The 12,883-nt window shown below is 55.2% G+C and overlaps 5 protein-coding genes across 5 annotated transcripts; 1 reads left to right on the top strand and 4 right to left on the bottom strand.

Annotated features, from left to right (window-relative positions):
- Positions 1–1,467: 1,467 nt before the first annotated feature.
- On the bottom strand, positions 1,468–4,609 carry EI97DRAFT_12971 (kinesin-domain-containing protein). The gene is made up of 2 exons (XM_033793107.1): positions 3,546–4,609; positions 1,468–3,489 (listed from the first exon to the last, which is right to left on the bottom strand). The coding sequence occupies exons 1-2, from the start codon at positions 4,405–4,407 to the stop codon at positions 1,475–1,477; spliced, it is 2,877 nt and encodes a 958-aa protein (XP_033658442.1). The 5' UTR covers positions 4,408–4,609; the 3' UTR covers positions 1,468–1,474.
- Positions 4,610–5,080: 471 nt separating this feature from the next.
- EI97DRAFT_12969 (uncharacterized protein) lies at positions 5,081–5,554 on the bottom strand. The gene has a single exon (XM_033793106.1). The coding sequence runs from the start codon at positions 5,503–5,505 to the stop codon at positions 5,149–5,151; it is 357 nt and encodes a 118-aa protein (XP_033658441.1). The 5' UTR covers positions 5,506–5,554; the 3' UTR covers positions 5,081–5,148.
- A 237-nt stretch (positions 5,555–5,791) lies between these two features.
- Positions 5,792–7,932, bottom strand: EI97DRAFT_497634 (uncharacterized protein). The gene is made up of 3 exons (XM_033802520.1): positions 7,727–7,932; positions 7,054–7,673; positions 5,792–7,007 (listed from the first exon to the last, which is right to left on the bottom strand). The coding sequence occupies exons 1-3, from the start codon at positions 7,760–7,762 to the stop codon at positions 6,071–6,073; spliced, it is 1,593 nt and encodes a 530-aa protein (XP_033658440.1). The 5' UTR covers positions 7,763–7,932; the 3' UTR covers positions 5,792–6,070.
- A 130-nt stretch (positions 7,933–8,062) lies between these two features.
- Positions 8,063–10,837, top strand: EI97DRAFT_497633 (WD40 repeat-like protein; the record flags this gene model as incomplete). Its single annotated transcript, XM_033802519.1, has 2 exons — positions 8,063–8,265; positions 8,315–10,837. The coding sequence occupies exons 1-2, from the start codon at positions 8,089–8,091 to the stop codon at positions 10,835–10,837; spliced, it is 2,700 nt and encodes an 899-aa protein (XP_033658439.1). The 5' UTR covers positions 8,063–8,088.
- Positions 10,838–11,446: 609 nt separating this feature from the next.
- On the bottom strand, positions 11,447–12,619 carry EI97DRAFT_353757 (uncharacterized protein; the record flags this gene model as incomplete). The annotated part of the gene is made up of 2 exons (XM_033794873.1): positions 11,447–12,469; positions 12,527–12,619. Coding segments are annotated over 2 exons (1,116 nt in total), but the record flags the coding sequence as incomplete, so codon positions are not given.
- Positions 12,620–12,883: the final 264 nt, after the last annotated feature.

Raw genomic sequence — 12,883 nt, 5'->3', positions numbered from 1 at the left:
TCTTGAGAGGGAACCTGTTCCCGCAGGTTCCTCCAACCGTGAACTCCAAATATCGATTCAGAAACAGAAGACAACCCAATTCCTCTCAAGCAAGGAGGTGCCTCAGGCTCTTTTCCTTGCAAAACGTCGTCGTCCCGCGAACTCGAATGGCACCAACAATGATGCTAAAGGGAAGGAAACAGCCTCATCTACGTAGTAAGTGAAAGCGAATGAAGAATGGACGATCACTCCGCCGATCTCCGACCAACAAGCCAGACTGTCGTTAATATATCTGGGCCTGCAGCAGGCGAAAAGGCAGGATGAAAAGGGAATTCGCAGCCGTGACCCCGTTTCAAACGGAGCGCAATTCCCCCCCTCAAAAAGGCAGGCAAGGAGGAATGATGGCAGTCCGAGGGAGATGACGGGAGCGCGCCCGGGGGGGCGTCAGAGCTGGATTCCGATTCCGAATCCCAAGGGGTCTCCCTCACGGTCCTCCTGATAGTATGTGTGTCGTCAATTCGTCAATCCGTCATACCTAAAATGTCTTCCCTTCCTAAATCGGCGGCCATGGAGAAGGAGTCGAACGGGATAATAATCTATCAAAAAAGAGAAGAAGACAACTCCATATTGCACCGCATATGCGTCCACTTGCCGCCACCCCCTCGGGCATGTCCACGTCGCAGAATGTGAGGGGCCCAGGATCTGAAACACATGCTGGTCGTGCACGGACGACCCCGGGCCTGGGCGCCCCCAGGGAGCCCTCCTCCCTCTTACGGCTTAGTGTAAACCCCATTCCTTCCGATGTGAATACACACTAGAGTGAGCGCCACTCTGATTGGGTGACGGGGTGCGTCGTGGTAAGGGCTTGCATAGGTGTTGCCCACCACTGAAGGTGGTACCTAGGAAAAAAGACGAAGACCGGATTGAATGAAATCTTTTATATAGCGTGATAGATGTGACCGACCAGCTTGAATGGGTGAATCATATGGCCTCGTTCCCATTCCTCTATTCATTCTACCCCCTTTCCAACCTTCCTTCCGCCCTGTAGATATGCCTCGTGCCTATTAATACGAATAAGAAGGGAAAGAGGATGAGTAGAAACGTAAGCAAAAAGCCAACTGAAAAGAAAAGACAAGAGACAAAAGCTGGGTATCAAGTCGAAACTCTGCCTCGCAAAAACCTCAAAACTATAGTCACAAAAGTCCACTTCCCGCTCCTCGCTTTAGATCATCTCCACAGCCCATGAACGCCCGTGATTCCCGTGAATGGATGGTGTGGAAATGGAAGAGGGATGCTTCTTCGTCGTCTGCGTCTTGAATCCCTGTACAGAGAGTCTTTGTACAAAACCGTCGGGGTCCAAGGTAGTCGTGACCGCAATGCCAATCGCCCTATCCAACTCCGATAGCCACTCATCCAAACTGTCACTCCTATCCAGATACTCGAGTGGCATCTCATCATCTGGCGCCACCTGCAGCAACTAAAATCTCTCCAGCCCTCATCCCCTCTGCTCACTGACGAGCCTCAGGCTATTGCTCCTCCTCCTCGCATTCGCGTCCACGCGTCCCGAGATCATCTCATCGAGCATTCGCGTCACATCATCCAGGTCCCGCTCGCTCTTCGACGTGTGCGACAGATGCTGCTCTCTCGAACTGACACTAACCGGGCTCGATGTCTTTACCTTGGCGCTTGAACTCCCGCTGCCCACGCTACGCTGATGCGATACGCGTCGACTGCCAGAGGGACCATCCGTGCTGATAGCCACGCCGACTTCGTGTGCCGTTTCGCTCTTCTTCCTCGCCGACGTGAGTGCTGCGATCATCTTCTCTTTATCTTCGAGTTGTGCTCGCAGACTGAGGATCTCCGCGTCCTTCTCCGCAATGGTGGCGATGAGGCCGCCGTCTTCGCTACTGCCCGCAAGTTTTTGGGAGAGCGACATGGACACCCGGGAATGGCTGGAGCGTCGGGCGTGCAGGAGTCGCTTCTCCAGGGTGCTGATGTAGCGATTCTTGTCCGCGAGGTCGGCCTGCAGCGCTTGGATTTGGGCTGCCTGGCTGGCGCTCCCGTCTCCATTCTCGCCTACCGAATCGTCTTCCTCAGACCCATCGAGTGGAGGGCTTTGGAAAGGCGTCTGGGACGCCGGTACATCCAGCGTGGCAGACGAGCGCGCAGAGCGCAATTGGAACCTGTCTCCGTTGCTGAGGACCGAGTGGCGACTGTGGCTCATGGACGAGAACGACCTTCCGTTGTTGACACCGATGGACTTGGAACTCAGAATGAGTCTGTTGAGGTGCTCAATGCGCTCTTTCAACGCAGTACGTGCTAGCTGCATCTCGAGCATTTGCTCCTCGTGACGCTGCCTGTCCTCGAGTTCGCGCGCCTTTTCCTCTTCCTCGTCCCTTTCTCGCTCCTCCTTCTCCTCCTTGACCTCTTTCGCCTTGTTCTGTTCCTCGAGCTGTTTGCGCAGCTCTTGGATCTCAATGCGATACCGCTCCAATAATGCGCGGCTTCCTGCATCTGCGCCAGCTCCAAGCGACTCATCCGCCTTCTTCGCATGACTGACAATGTTGTTCTTTGCCCGCGATGCAAACTTGAGCGTGTTCAGCGTCTCGCCCGCGTGGCTGTTGGCTGCTGCGCTACTTCCGCTGGCTCCAATCTGGATGGTGCACAGGATGCTGACCAGCGAATTCCCCGACAGCGCTGGCTGCAGTAAACGCGTGAGTTTACTGTCCCGGTACGGGAGATGCTTGTCTTTGCCTCCCTTCTCTTTATCCCCGGCAGCCTTCTCCTTCTCGCTGGACAGCCGAGCAATGACGGTTCCAAGCGTAAGCAAGCTCTTGTTGATGTGAGACCCCTCGGTACGCCTCTCTTTGTCATCGGCCGCTTTCTCAGATCCGGCCAAATCGATCAGACTCAATGTCGACACCCGAACGCCTCCGGGGACTATGGCTGAGCGCTTGTTCTCTTGTACCGAAGACCCCCCCGAGCCACGCGCTCGACTCTCCACGACAATCTGAACAACCGCATGGCTTCGAGAACTGCGCGCGTTGAACTGAGTCCCTGCGACCCTTCTGGCGTTATCACCACGGGCAATTACCCTCAGCAACTGCGTGGGGCTCTGCACAATCTCCTCTTTCAGGGGTGTCGCGTACACGCCACGCTTACTGTCCTCCCTCAGCTTGATCTCCTCTTGGGGGCCTGGCTGTCCATTCGCACTTGCGACTGGTCCGGCCAGGAGATCGTGAATCTTCTCGTTGTAGATCTCCAGGTAGCTGACTCGCAGCAGAAACTCCCGATGCGGCGTTTCGCGAATGTAGGAGAAGATATCGGTGATGGCCAAGGGGATCACACCGGGATTGGTAGCAGTGCCTTGCATCGAGAATGTCTTGCCCGTCCCCGTCATACCATATGCGAATACGGTTCCATGGTAGCCCTCCATGACCCGCCGGACCAGCCTCTTAGCAGCAGCATCGTACACGCGGGCATTGTTGTCCTGAGCGTCAAAGACATTGTCTATATGGATCAGTCAGTCTGAAGTCAGGATCATGCCGCCCGCTGTGTAATCTCACCGTACAAGTACTCTCCGCCCTCACGGCCTCTGTATGCAATAATGGAGCGTTTGCTGTCGACCTCCCAGTCAAGGTTCGGTTTGCTGTCTTTGACGATGTCCGGTCGGACTCGTACGCTGACAATCACATTGCCTTTACCATCTTTCTGCGTCGTATTGCCGTCAGCCTTGCCATCTACCCGAGCCCGAGCCTCATCATCTGCATCTTCAATGGTAGTTGTGCTGGTAGCGTAGGAGCCTTGTGCGGAAGAGTTCCTGCTCTGTGGAGGTGAGGGTAAGCTGAGATGACTCGTGTTTGCGACCGAGGCTGACTCTCCACTGCCATTTAGGAAGCTCGGTGAGTTAAGAGGCGGCTTGCCCAGGAGTCCTCGACCTCCTACACTTGACGCCCGGGGGACTGCCTTCTTGAGACTGCCCTGCCTGGACGGGATGGCCACCTTTGACACTGAGGCCAGCCTCTGGTCCAACGACACGGTGTCAGGCGTTGAGCTCGCCGACAATGGACTGGGAGGATGGCTTGTAGACCTATTCCCATGCTTTGGTGGCTGCGGAAAGGCACCAATGCTAACGGTCTTTCGTAGTGTCCGTCCCGGTGGCAACGGGCCGGCCGGAGTGTCGGCGCCGGTTAGAGTGGGTATGGTGGAGGACGAACTCGAGTGTGCTTTTGTGGTTTGTCGCTGGGGCAATGCCGATGACGAAAGGGTCCGAGATGCAGTGGCAGGAGAGGGCAGCGATGAGGAGGGCAATCTAGGAGAGGAGGTGACATTGGACGCTCGCGATTTGGGGACGGGTAGAGACGGGAGGGGGCCGGTGGGAGGGGCGACTGAGGGCCGCGAGGGGCGCGGTAGGGTGGTGGTGCTCATGATGGGGTTGTGTTGGGGCGCATGCAATGGAGGTATGACGCAAGAATGCGGACCTGTATAAGAGTCTTGGACTCGTCGCTCTCAGACTCGTTTCTGCCGAACCTACGGTGCGGCACTCATTCTCCCCAGGCTCTCGTCTGGACGCGCGGTCAAACTGAAAGCGGCCGGAGTGGAAGCAGCTCGGGATTGCTTGTTCCGGGAGCGATTCTCTGACAGCTGGTGAGCGCCGCAGTGTCAGCTCGGTGGGGAGGTCCCTGCGATGCGCCTGTGAGGGCGGGTATCACGTGTGTGGTAGAGGGGAGGGTGCGGGAGGGTGCAGCTTGAGGAGGGCAGGGTGCCCCAGAGTTGAGCTCGAGTCGCGGCGAACAGGTGGAGAGGCCGTGATGGTCGACGCTGGTGGGTGCAATGCGGAGGGCGTCGATATTTCTCGTAGTTTCGCGTCCGTGGACGCGTATGGCGACAAAAGTGAATTGGGAGAACAAGGCGCGCGGTGGAGAGAGGGAAGCAAAGAAGGACGTCGTGGGGAGGAGGAAGGGTGGTGGTGCAAACGATAGTGCAGGGGCCACAGAAGCAACGGGCCATGGACGAGGGGCCGCGATCAATTGATACGACGGGGAAGCAGGGAGCAGGGACTCTGTTCGTAAGTAGGCTAGAGAAAAGGCAGGGTGCAAAAAGGGGTCACGGCAGCCGTTATTTTCTCGACGTGGAGCGTGAAGCGTGGACCACACCACCACCTGGGCATCAACAACAGGGCCTGGGGATTCGGTAATTCATCTCTTTGGCGGCGTGCTTCCGCTGCGCAGCTTGCAGATCACGGGCCCAATCAGCCGGATGACGGACTCCGTCTCGAGCACGAGAAGGACGGCCGAATTTTTTCAGGGGAAAATAATCAAAAAGAAAGAAGTTGGTTGGGGAGCCAAGCCCGGAAAAAGACTCCCCTTTTTTCGATTGGTTTTGCCCATGTTCCTCGGGCTGCTGTGAAACAGGACTGGATAGGAATATCAATGTATCATCATCATTATGTCCGCAGTACTGTACGGAGGGAGATGGTATAGTGAGGGCGTGAAGGAGGGGGAGCATTGAAGGAAATGAACTCATGTGGGTCGAGGAGGAGCAATTCACACGCAAGCCACTAGTCTGTCGTTGCCCTGACGCCAGTTGCCGTGCGCGTCTCTGGTAGGTTCTGGTAGACTGTGGCAGGACGTATTGTGTGTCGTGTGTAGCTGGAACGGTTGCTCATGCTCCTAGCATCTCATTGAGAGCCGAGTTGTGGGGTCCAATCACGTCGCCCACCTCCGCTGCTTACAGCTATCAAGGACACACAGAACCGTCTTCTTAGAAGTCCCATACGACTATAGGCTTGGAAGGAATTAGGAATTACAGTGCTGTAGTAGGTATTCCTGTTTGCCTCTCGCGACGTGCTGCCTTCACACAAAATAATGCATTATTGATGCCAAGTGCCCGGCTTGTACCCATCTGTAGTCATGCATTCCCCACCTGTCTTCAATGGTACTGTCTTAACGAGGTACAGTACAGTAATACCAACCAGTAAGCCAACAAACGTAAGTCTCATCTCCGCCGAATCCTTATTGATTGGACTGCTTGTAAGTCTACCAACCTGTACACCTTGTTCCTTTCCCCGTCTCTTTCCGTGCCGGCCTATTCACTGCCTCCTCTCAGGATCGCCCCAGCCAAAGTATTTCTTGCCAACATATGTGCTCAGACCCCACTGAAAAAAGAAGAGTCCAAACTCAATAGCCAAGCCCACCCCTTCGAAGAATACCAGTCTGGAAAGCAGAGTGCATGCCCATCGCATGTCCATCGAACGTAGCTCGGCCAGAGGATCGAGAAGCCGGTACCGCCCAAGTCTAGTTGAAGAAACATGGCCTCCAGGAGCCAACAGATAGTGTCCAGCAACCAAACGATACATCACCACGTCGAGCGGAAGTTCCGCCAGCCTGCCCACAAATTTGGCACAGATGGTGACCGCCGTACTTGCTGGCAGCATCGAAAGCGGCGTAATCCGACAAGTCGTCCATTCACCTCGTACAGCAGAACGACCAGGACGAGCCAACTGGCCGACCGCTTCTTCCAGTGACTCAAGTGGCTGAAGGTTTGTTACAACGGTACCGGAAACTTCAACTTCTCCAGGATGCCGTTCGCGCACCTGTATCACGTGGTGGTTGCTTCTCCACCCAAGCACACCGAAGATCCTGTTGCTCGCATGTAGTAACGTGCGATGAGCCCACGTACAACGGGACGCGTTTACACGGATATGGCGGACCAATTGGCGCTTCGGGGCGTTGCTTGCCGGAGAGTCAATCGTTGCCAACAGGGGCCAAAATGCTGTGTGCTGCACCCACGTAGTCCATAGAGTGATTAAAAAAGCCCAGGGGGCAGGCCATACCAGCACAGCTTTGGCAAGCCGTAGGAACGTGGGCTTGGAAAAATGGACTTCCGAGGGCAAAGAGGATAAAAGGCTCGTGCATTGGGGAACAGCATCCCAGAAGGACGCCATCGTGGTAGGTAGAAGGCCAAGTCTTTGTAGGCTTTCACGGTACCAGAATGAATAGTAAACCGGGTACTCGGCTGCTTTCGCCCTACTTTGATTAGCTTTCCTCGACTTGGGCATCGATGACAACTCACATGTAAAGGAGTATGCAACTGAACCGGCCTACCCAAATTCTGGTGGCCCGAGAAAAACCCGTCGCCCGCAGTATGCGCTCAAGTGTGCTAGACTTCTCCAGAGAGGTAACCACATAGCCCACTAGAGCGGAAAGGATTCGAAGATCCATTCCTGCATAGAAGATGCTGAGCCCAGAGAGCCGGCATTCGGAGGCAAGAATCTCCGCAATGGTCATGGAACTTGGGAAGTCAAATGCGCATAGGCGAGCAACGATATTACCAAGCCACCACCTCGATAGCACACTACCCTGGTTGAAAGCGCGCTCTAGCCAATACCAGTACTTGTCCTCGAGTTCGATCCGTTTATGATATTCATCGGATGGCCCTGGAAGCTTCTCGGACGGTGGCAGGTACTTCTCCACCACCCCAGTGGCTGCCGTGATCTCATTGAGGGCATGTCGGGATTTCCTCGCAAATTCTTTCGCAAGAGGGTTGATAGGGTGCCCACGCTCATCGTAAATCTGGATATAGCGACCGTCGTCCGGATGCAGGATATGTTGGGGTATCTCCTCTCCTTCGGCGATCTGGAAATAATGGGCGGTCCGAGTGATTGAGGGGGTGTTGAGAAATGGAGACCGTCCCTACGAACAACAGTTAGAGCGAGGTCCAGGTGCTATGTTGAGGTTATACACACCAGTCCGATGCGAGTTAAAAACGGCTCGCGGGGCATGGCGGTCGGTCTGGTCGGTCTACCGCCCCGGTGGGTGACGGCAGTGTATGGAGAATGTTGGGAATCCTTTCATGTTGGCCCGCGTAACGAGTAACTGGACAACAGAAAAGAACCCTCCGCCAGCAGGTGCTAATGTCAGGAGCAGAGCAGGTGGTTGGTGTGTGGATGGGTAGTCGAGGGGAGCAGTTGCGATAGCCTGAGCTTGGACCCGTTAAAGCCCTAATCGATAAGACACTGGTCCGAGCGTCAAAATTTCCGTTTCCACCGAGATGCAACAGAGTGATTACACAGTAGAGCCACCTTTCCTCTTTCTATACACATTCAAAATGGCGCAGCGAGCGGCTGTAAAGACTACATATGCGGTAGATCGTACCATTCAACCGATATATTCTGGAGGAAGCGTTACGCTGAGTGGGAATGGCCGCATCCTGGCCGCTTGCGTCGGCGAAGATGCCGTGCTCACAGACTTGACCACAGGAGGGGAATTGGCAAGAATTGAAGGAGTACGGTGCGACTTCTCCAGCTGTTCTTTATATACTAACAATTCCGCAGGACGGAGAGGCCATCACAGCCCTTGCAATCACGCCGTCTGCCTCCCATCTAATCGTCTGTTCTCGGTCGCTTTCGATGCACATATACTCCCTCGTGCTATCCAAATCAGAGCCAGGTGCTGTTGAATTGGAGCATCTGAAGACGTTGAAGCCACATACTACGCCCGTCGTATCTCTGAAGGTGGATGAGACTGGGACTCTCGTCGCTACTGGTGGCGCCGACGGCACAGTCAAGGTCTGGGATATTCAAGCAGGTTACTTTACGCATACCTTCCATGGGCACGGTGGCGTAGTATCTGCCCTCTCGTTCTTTCAGGTCGAAGTTACGCGAAGAGAAGGTGGCGGCAATGGCAAGAAGAGGAAACGGAGCAAATCCAGGGTAGAAGAGCAAAATGGTGTGGAGGAGGGAGAAAAGGTGCTGGAGTATCGTCTCGCATCCGGTGCAGAAGACGGAAAGATACGCATATGGGATCTTCATAAAAAGAAAAGCGCCGCCGTTCTGGATTCTCACGTTTCTGTTGTCCGGTCGCTGGACTTCAACCTAGCACAGAATACACTGGTGTCTGGAAGCAGGGATAAGACTCTCATTATGTGGGATGCCCGGACATGGAAAGTAAAGCGGACACTCGCCGCCTTGGAGGGCATTGAAAGCGCCGGATTTATCTGCGACGGCCAGATTATCTATGCAGGAGGCGAGAACGGCTGCATAAGACTGTGGGCAACTGCTACTGGGGTCGAACTGACGAAAGAGCAACCAGCAGGTCTAGAGACGGATGCTATTGTCGACATACTATCTCATGCAGATCTCTCCTATCTTATATCCGTCCATGCCGATCAGGTACTGAAGTACCACTCGCTGAAACCTTTGGATTCCCTTTTGGTGGAGGACAAGATCGATCCGCTCCCCGTTTTTAGGCGAGTATCAGGAACCCATGACGAAGTCATTGACCTGGCTTATGTGGGCTCCGACAAATCGCTCCTTGCACTGAACACCAATTCTGAGGACGTACGAATCGTATCATTGGAGGCATCCGACGCTGGTTCGGATGAAGGCAAGTATTTTGGCGCCGATGTAGCCTTGCTGAAGGGCCATGAAGATATCATCATTTGTCTGGACGTTGACTGGTCTGGGCACTGGCTTGCAACAGGCGCCAAAGATAACACTGCTCGACTGTGGCGGCTTGACCCCGAGAATAGCTCATACACATGTCATGCAGTGTTGACAGGCCACGCGGAGTCCCTTGGAGCTATAGCACTCCCGCACAAGGTTCCTCCTGAGGGCTCCCAGGCGCATACAGATCCCCTATCTCATCCTCCTCAATACCTGGTGACGGGATCTCAAGATAGGACCGTCAAACGCTGGGACATCACCAAGGATGCGAAGGGAAAACTCCGAGCTAAATACACCCGCAAAGCCCACGACAAGGACATCAACGCCCTCGACATCGACCCCTCCGGCACCCTTTTCGCCTCCGCTTCCCAAGATCGCACAGTCAAGATCTATTCCGCCGCAGAAGGCGAAGCAATAGGCGTCCTCCGCGGACACCGCCGCGGAGTCTGGACGGTCAAATTCGCACCCAAGGAATCGCAAGTCCCAGGGTCCAGCAGCAAAGGCCTCATCGCAACAGGCAGCGGCGACAAAACCGTCAAAATTTGGAATCTCTCCGACTACAGCTGCCTCCTCACCCTCGAAGGCCACTCCAACAGCGTCCTGAAACTCGCATGGCTTCCCTACCGCCCCGTTGACACCCGGGATAGACGGGGTCCCCAAATCGCCTCCGCTGCTGGCGACGGCCTCGTCAAGATCTGGGATACCTGTTCAGGAGAAGCAATGACTACGTTGGATAACCACACCGATCGTGTCTGGGCTCTCGCCGCTAACCCGACAACCGGCGCGCTTATCTCCGGCGGCGGCGACAGCGTCATCACTTTCTGGAAGGACACTACTTCATCCACGCTCGAAGCCGTCACCACGGCAGAAACGCAGCGCGTGGAACTCGAGCAGAAACTCGAAAATTACACATACGCGGGTAACTACCGCGAGGCCATCACCCTAGCCATCCAAATGGACCAACCAGGTCGCCTCTTCGCGTTGTTCAAATCCGTCGTCGAGACGGAGAACCCCGATGAGGGAAGTCTCATGGGCTTGAAACGCGTGGATGAGGTTCTAGCGACGCTGTCGGACGAACAGTTGTACACGCTCCTCCTCCGCCTACGCGACTGGAACACGAATGCTCGGACTTCTCCCATTGCACAGAAAATCCTGAATGCGCTTGTGAAGTCGTATCCGGTCTCTAGGTTGACGGGACTGAGGCCGAAGGGCAGGGTGGGCGCGAAGGGAAGTTTGAAAGAGGTGCTCGCGGGGCTGATAGCGTATTCGGAGAGGCATTTTAAGAGGGTGGAGGAGTTGGTTGATGAGAGTTATTTGTTGGAGTTTACGTTGAGGGAGATGGATGAGGTTTTTGGGGGGAAGGGGGTGGGTATGGGTGTGGAGGGGAGGGAGGTGGTCATGGTGGATCGGTAGGGGTTTGGTGGGAAGAGGTGAAAGGAAAATGTGGGGGAGAGACATGTAGAGGAGAGGAGGATATACCCGTAGCTGTGTTGTATAAAAGAATTTTTTTCAGGGATAAGCTGGAGAAATTACTATGTCTAGACGTTGCATATTACAGACAAAATCGCACTGCTGGAAATGTTCAACAATCCACCACAGAAGCTGACTTGGCTTGGTCGAAGAAACAAGCAAGGCGTGAGGACGACTGTATCGGAAGTCTAGGGAGATCAAATAGACGCGACGAACACCAACACTCCGACTGCAAATATGAAAGTAGTTTATAATATAACCCCATGACCTCGACCTACCCTAGACATTAAGAGAAAAATGAAGACGAAGAAAAAAAATCGGTATTATGCACAAATCACCACCGTCCTCTACTGCTAAATCCAGGTACGTCTTCCAAAGAGAACTCAACAACTGACATCGACAACGCCTATCAGCCCATAATCTCAAGAGTCAGATAGCGCAACCGACTTCTCCTTCCTCCATCTCCTCGTCCTCCTCTATCAGCTCGAGATCGGACTACGATCTCTGATGTCCCCCACCGTTCCCTCCCGGCCCAGACGAAGCCGGCCCGTGATTCCCATGATTCTCAAACAAGTCTTCTAGATACGCACTCGGCGCCCTACCCCCCGCCACGCTCGTTCCTCCTGGGACATTCAAACTCAGCTGACTCATATTGCCGCCGTCCTGGCCATACACACCGCGACCGCCTGGCATGGGCGGGGCCTGGTTACCCAAGGTGGCCACGCTGCCGCGGTTATACATGGAGTTGACGCCGTCGCGGCTCGGAGGTGCGCGGTCGTAGCCACGGCTAGGAGGCAGGCTCGGGGAGCCAGGAGGGGATACACCGCTGCGGTGGGAGAAGCGGTTTCCGGGTGTCGCGAGCGAGTGTATGGATAGGTGGGAGCCGTGACCGCCGACGTGCATGACGGGCGAGCCGGAGGCGGCTTGTGCGTTCCCCGAGGGGTAGTAGCCCGCGGGGAGGTAATTTGAAGAGCGGTTGACGGAGTCGCGAGACGTAGCGCCGGCGGCTGTAGGGGAGAAGAAGAGAGACGAGTTGTTCCTGGGAGGGGTGCCGGAGGTGGGGGATGCGAATGGTTTGGGCGGTCTGGATGTGCCTGTTGGGGCGGCGGAGAGGCGGTCCAAGGACATGTTGGAGTTGGCACCGACGACGTTGTACATTCCGCGCTTCTTGCCGGGGACGGCCGTCATGGCCTTTATGTCGGCCATGTTCTGTACATGGGCGGCGCGCTTCACGGAACGGTGGAGAGACCACGCAACGAGGCCTCGCCATGCGAGAATTGCAGCCCCGAAGAATCCCAACGCAGCGCCTACGCAGATGAAGACCGTTCCGTCTGGGAGAGACGACTTCTGCATGTAGGGCGCTGCTTTGGTATCCGGCACCACCATATCGGGGACGCCCACGCCAGCGAGTGTCGGCATATTTGACGGACGCTTGATACTTGTGGGCGGTCCATTCTGGGCTGCGGTAGGCTCGGTGCTGGTCGTGGCGGGTGCTGATGTGGAGACTGGAACTACGATGGGCGGCTTATTGTCTTGCTTTGTGGTTGTCGCTGCCGGCTGGTCTTGCTTTTGCGTCTCTGGCGGCTTCTCGTCCTTATTTGTGGTTGTTTGCGGTCCGTTCGGCGCTGGTACCGTCGTCTTCGCATCTGGTCGATCCTGTGCCTGTGCGAGGACGTTGGGCGCGAGAAGTAGGACGAGGCCTACGAGGCCTAATGAGGGTCGCATGGTGTGATATTACTGTATGATGTGGATATCTGAAAATATTATGACTGCTTGATCCGAAAGGACTAGAAATGACGTAGAAATGGACGAGGCGGTAGTCGTTGGTTTCAGTCGATATGCCGCGTCTCAAAGTGAATGATGGTTAAAGGCGACGAGTGGGTATGGTCAGAAGCGTCGTCGACGGCGTACCAAAGGGCAGCAAACAGCTGAAACGAGTGACAGAATAGCCAGGGATATGTCGGCGTGGAATGTACCGGGTCGTAAATA

This window comes from Westerdykella ornata (genome assembly GCF_010094085.1).
Source record: "Westerdykella ornata strain CBS 379.55 unplaced genomic scaffold EI97scaffold_1, whole genome shotgun sequence".
Taxonomy (NCBI): domain Eukaryota; kingdom Fungi; phylum Ascomycota; class Dothideomycetes; order Pleosporales; family Sporormiaceae; genus Westerdykella; species Westerdykella ornata.
Note: the sequence above shows the minus strand (reverse complement) of the source record. Positions and strands in the feature narration are given on the sequence as shown.

Bases quoted from the DNA above. Each gene is read 5' to 3' on its own strand.
- EI97DRAFT_12971 (XM_033793107.1), bottom strand. From the start codon at position 4,407: ATGAGCACCACCACCCTACCGCGCCCCTCGCGGCCCTCAGTCGCCCCT. The intron at 3,490-3,545 runs GTGAGATTACAC...TGATCCATATAG, and splicing joins GGGCGGAGAGTACTTGTACG to ACAATGTCTTTGACGCTCAG.
- EI97DRAFT_12969 (XM_033793106.1), bottom strand. From the start codon at position 5,505: ATGAGTTCATTTCCTTCAATGCTCCCCCTCCTTCACGCCCTCACTATA.
- EI97DRAFT_497634 (XM_033802520.1), bottom strand. From the start codon at position 7,762: ATGCCCCGCGAGCCGTTTTTAACTCGCATCGGACTG. The intron at 7,674-7,726 runs GTGTGTATAACC...TGTTGTTCGTAG, and splicing joins TTTTAACTCGCATCGGACTG to GGACGGTCTCCATTTCTCAA. The intron at 7,008-7,053 runs GTGAGTTGTCAT...TAATCAAAGTAG, and splicing joins AGTTGCATACTCCTTTACAT to GGCGAAAGCAGCCGAGTACC.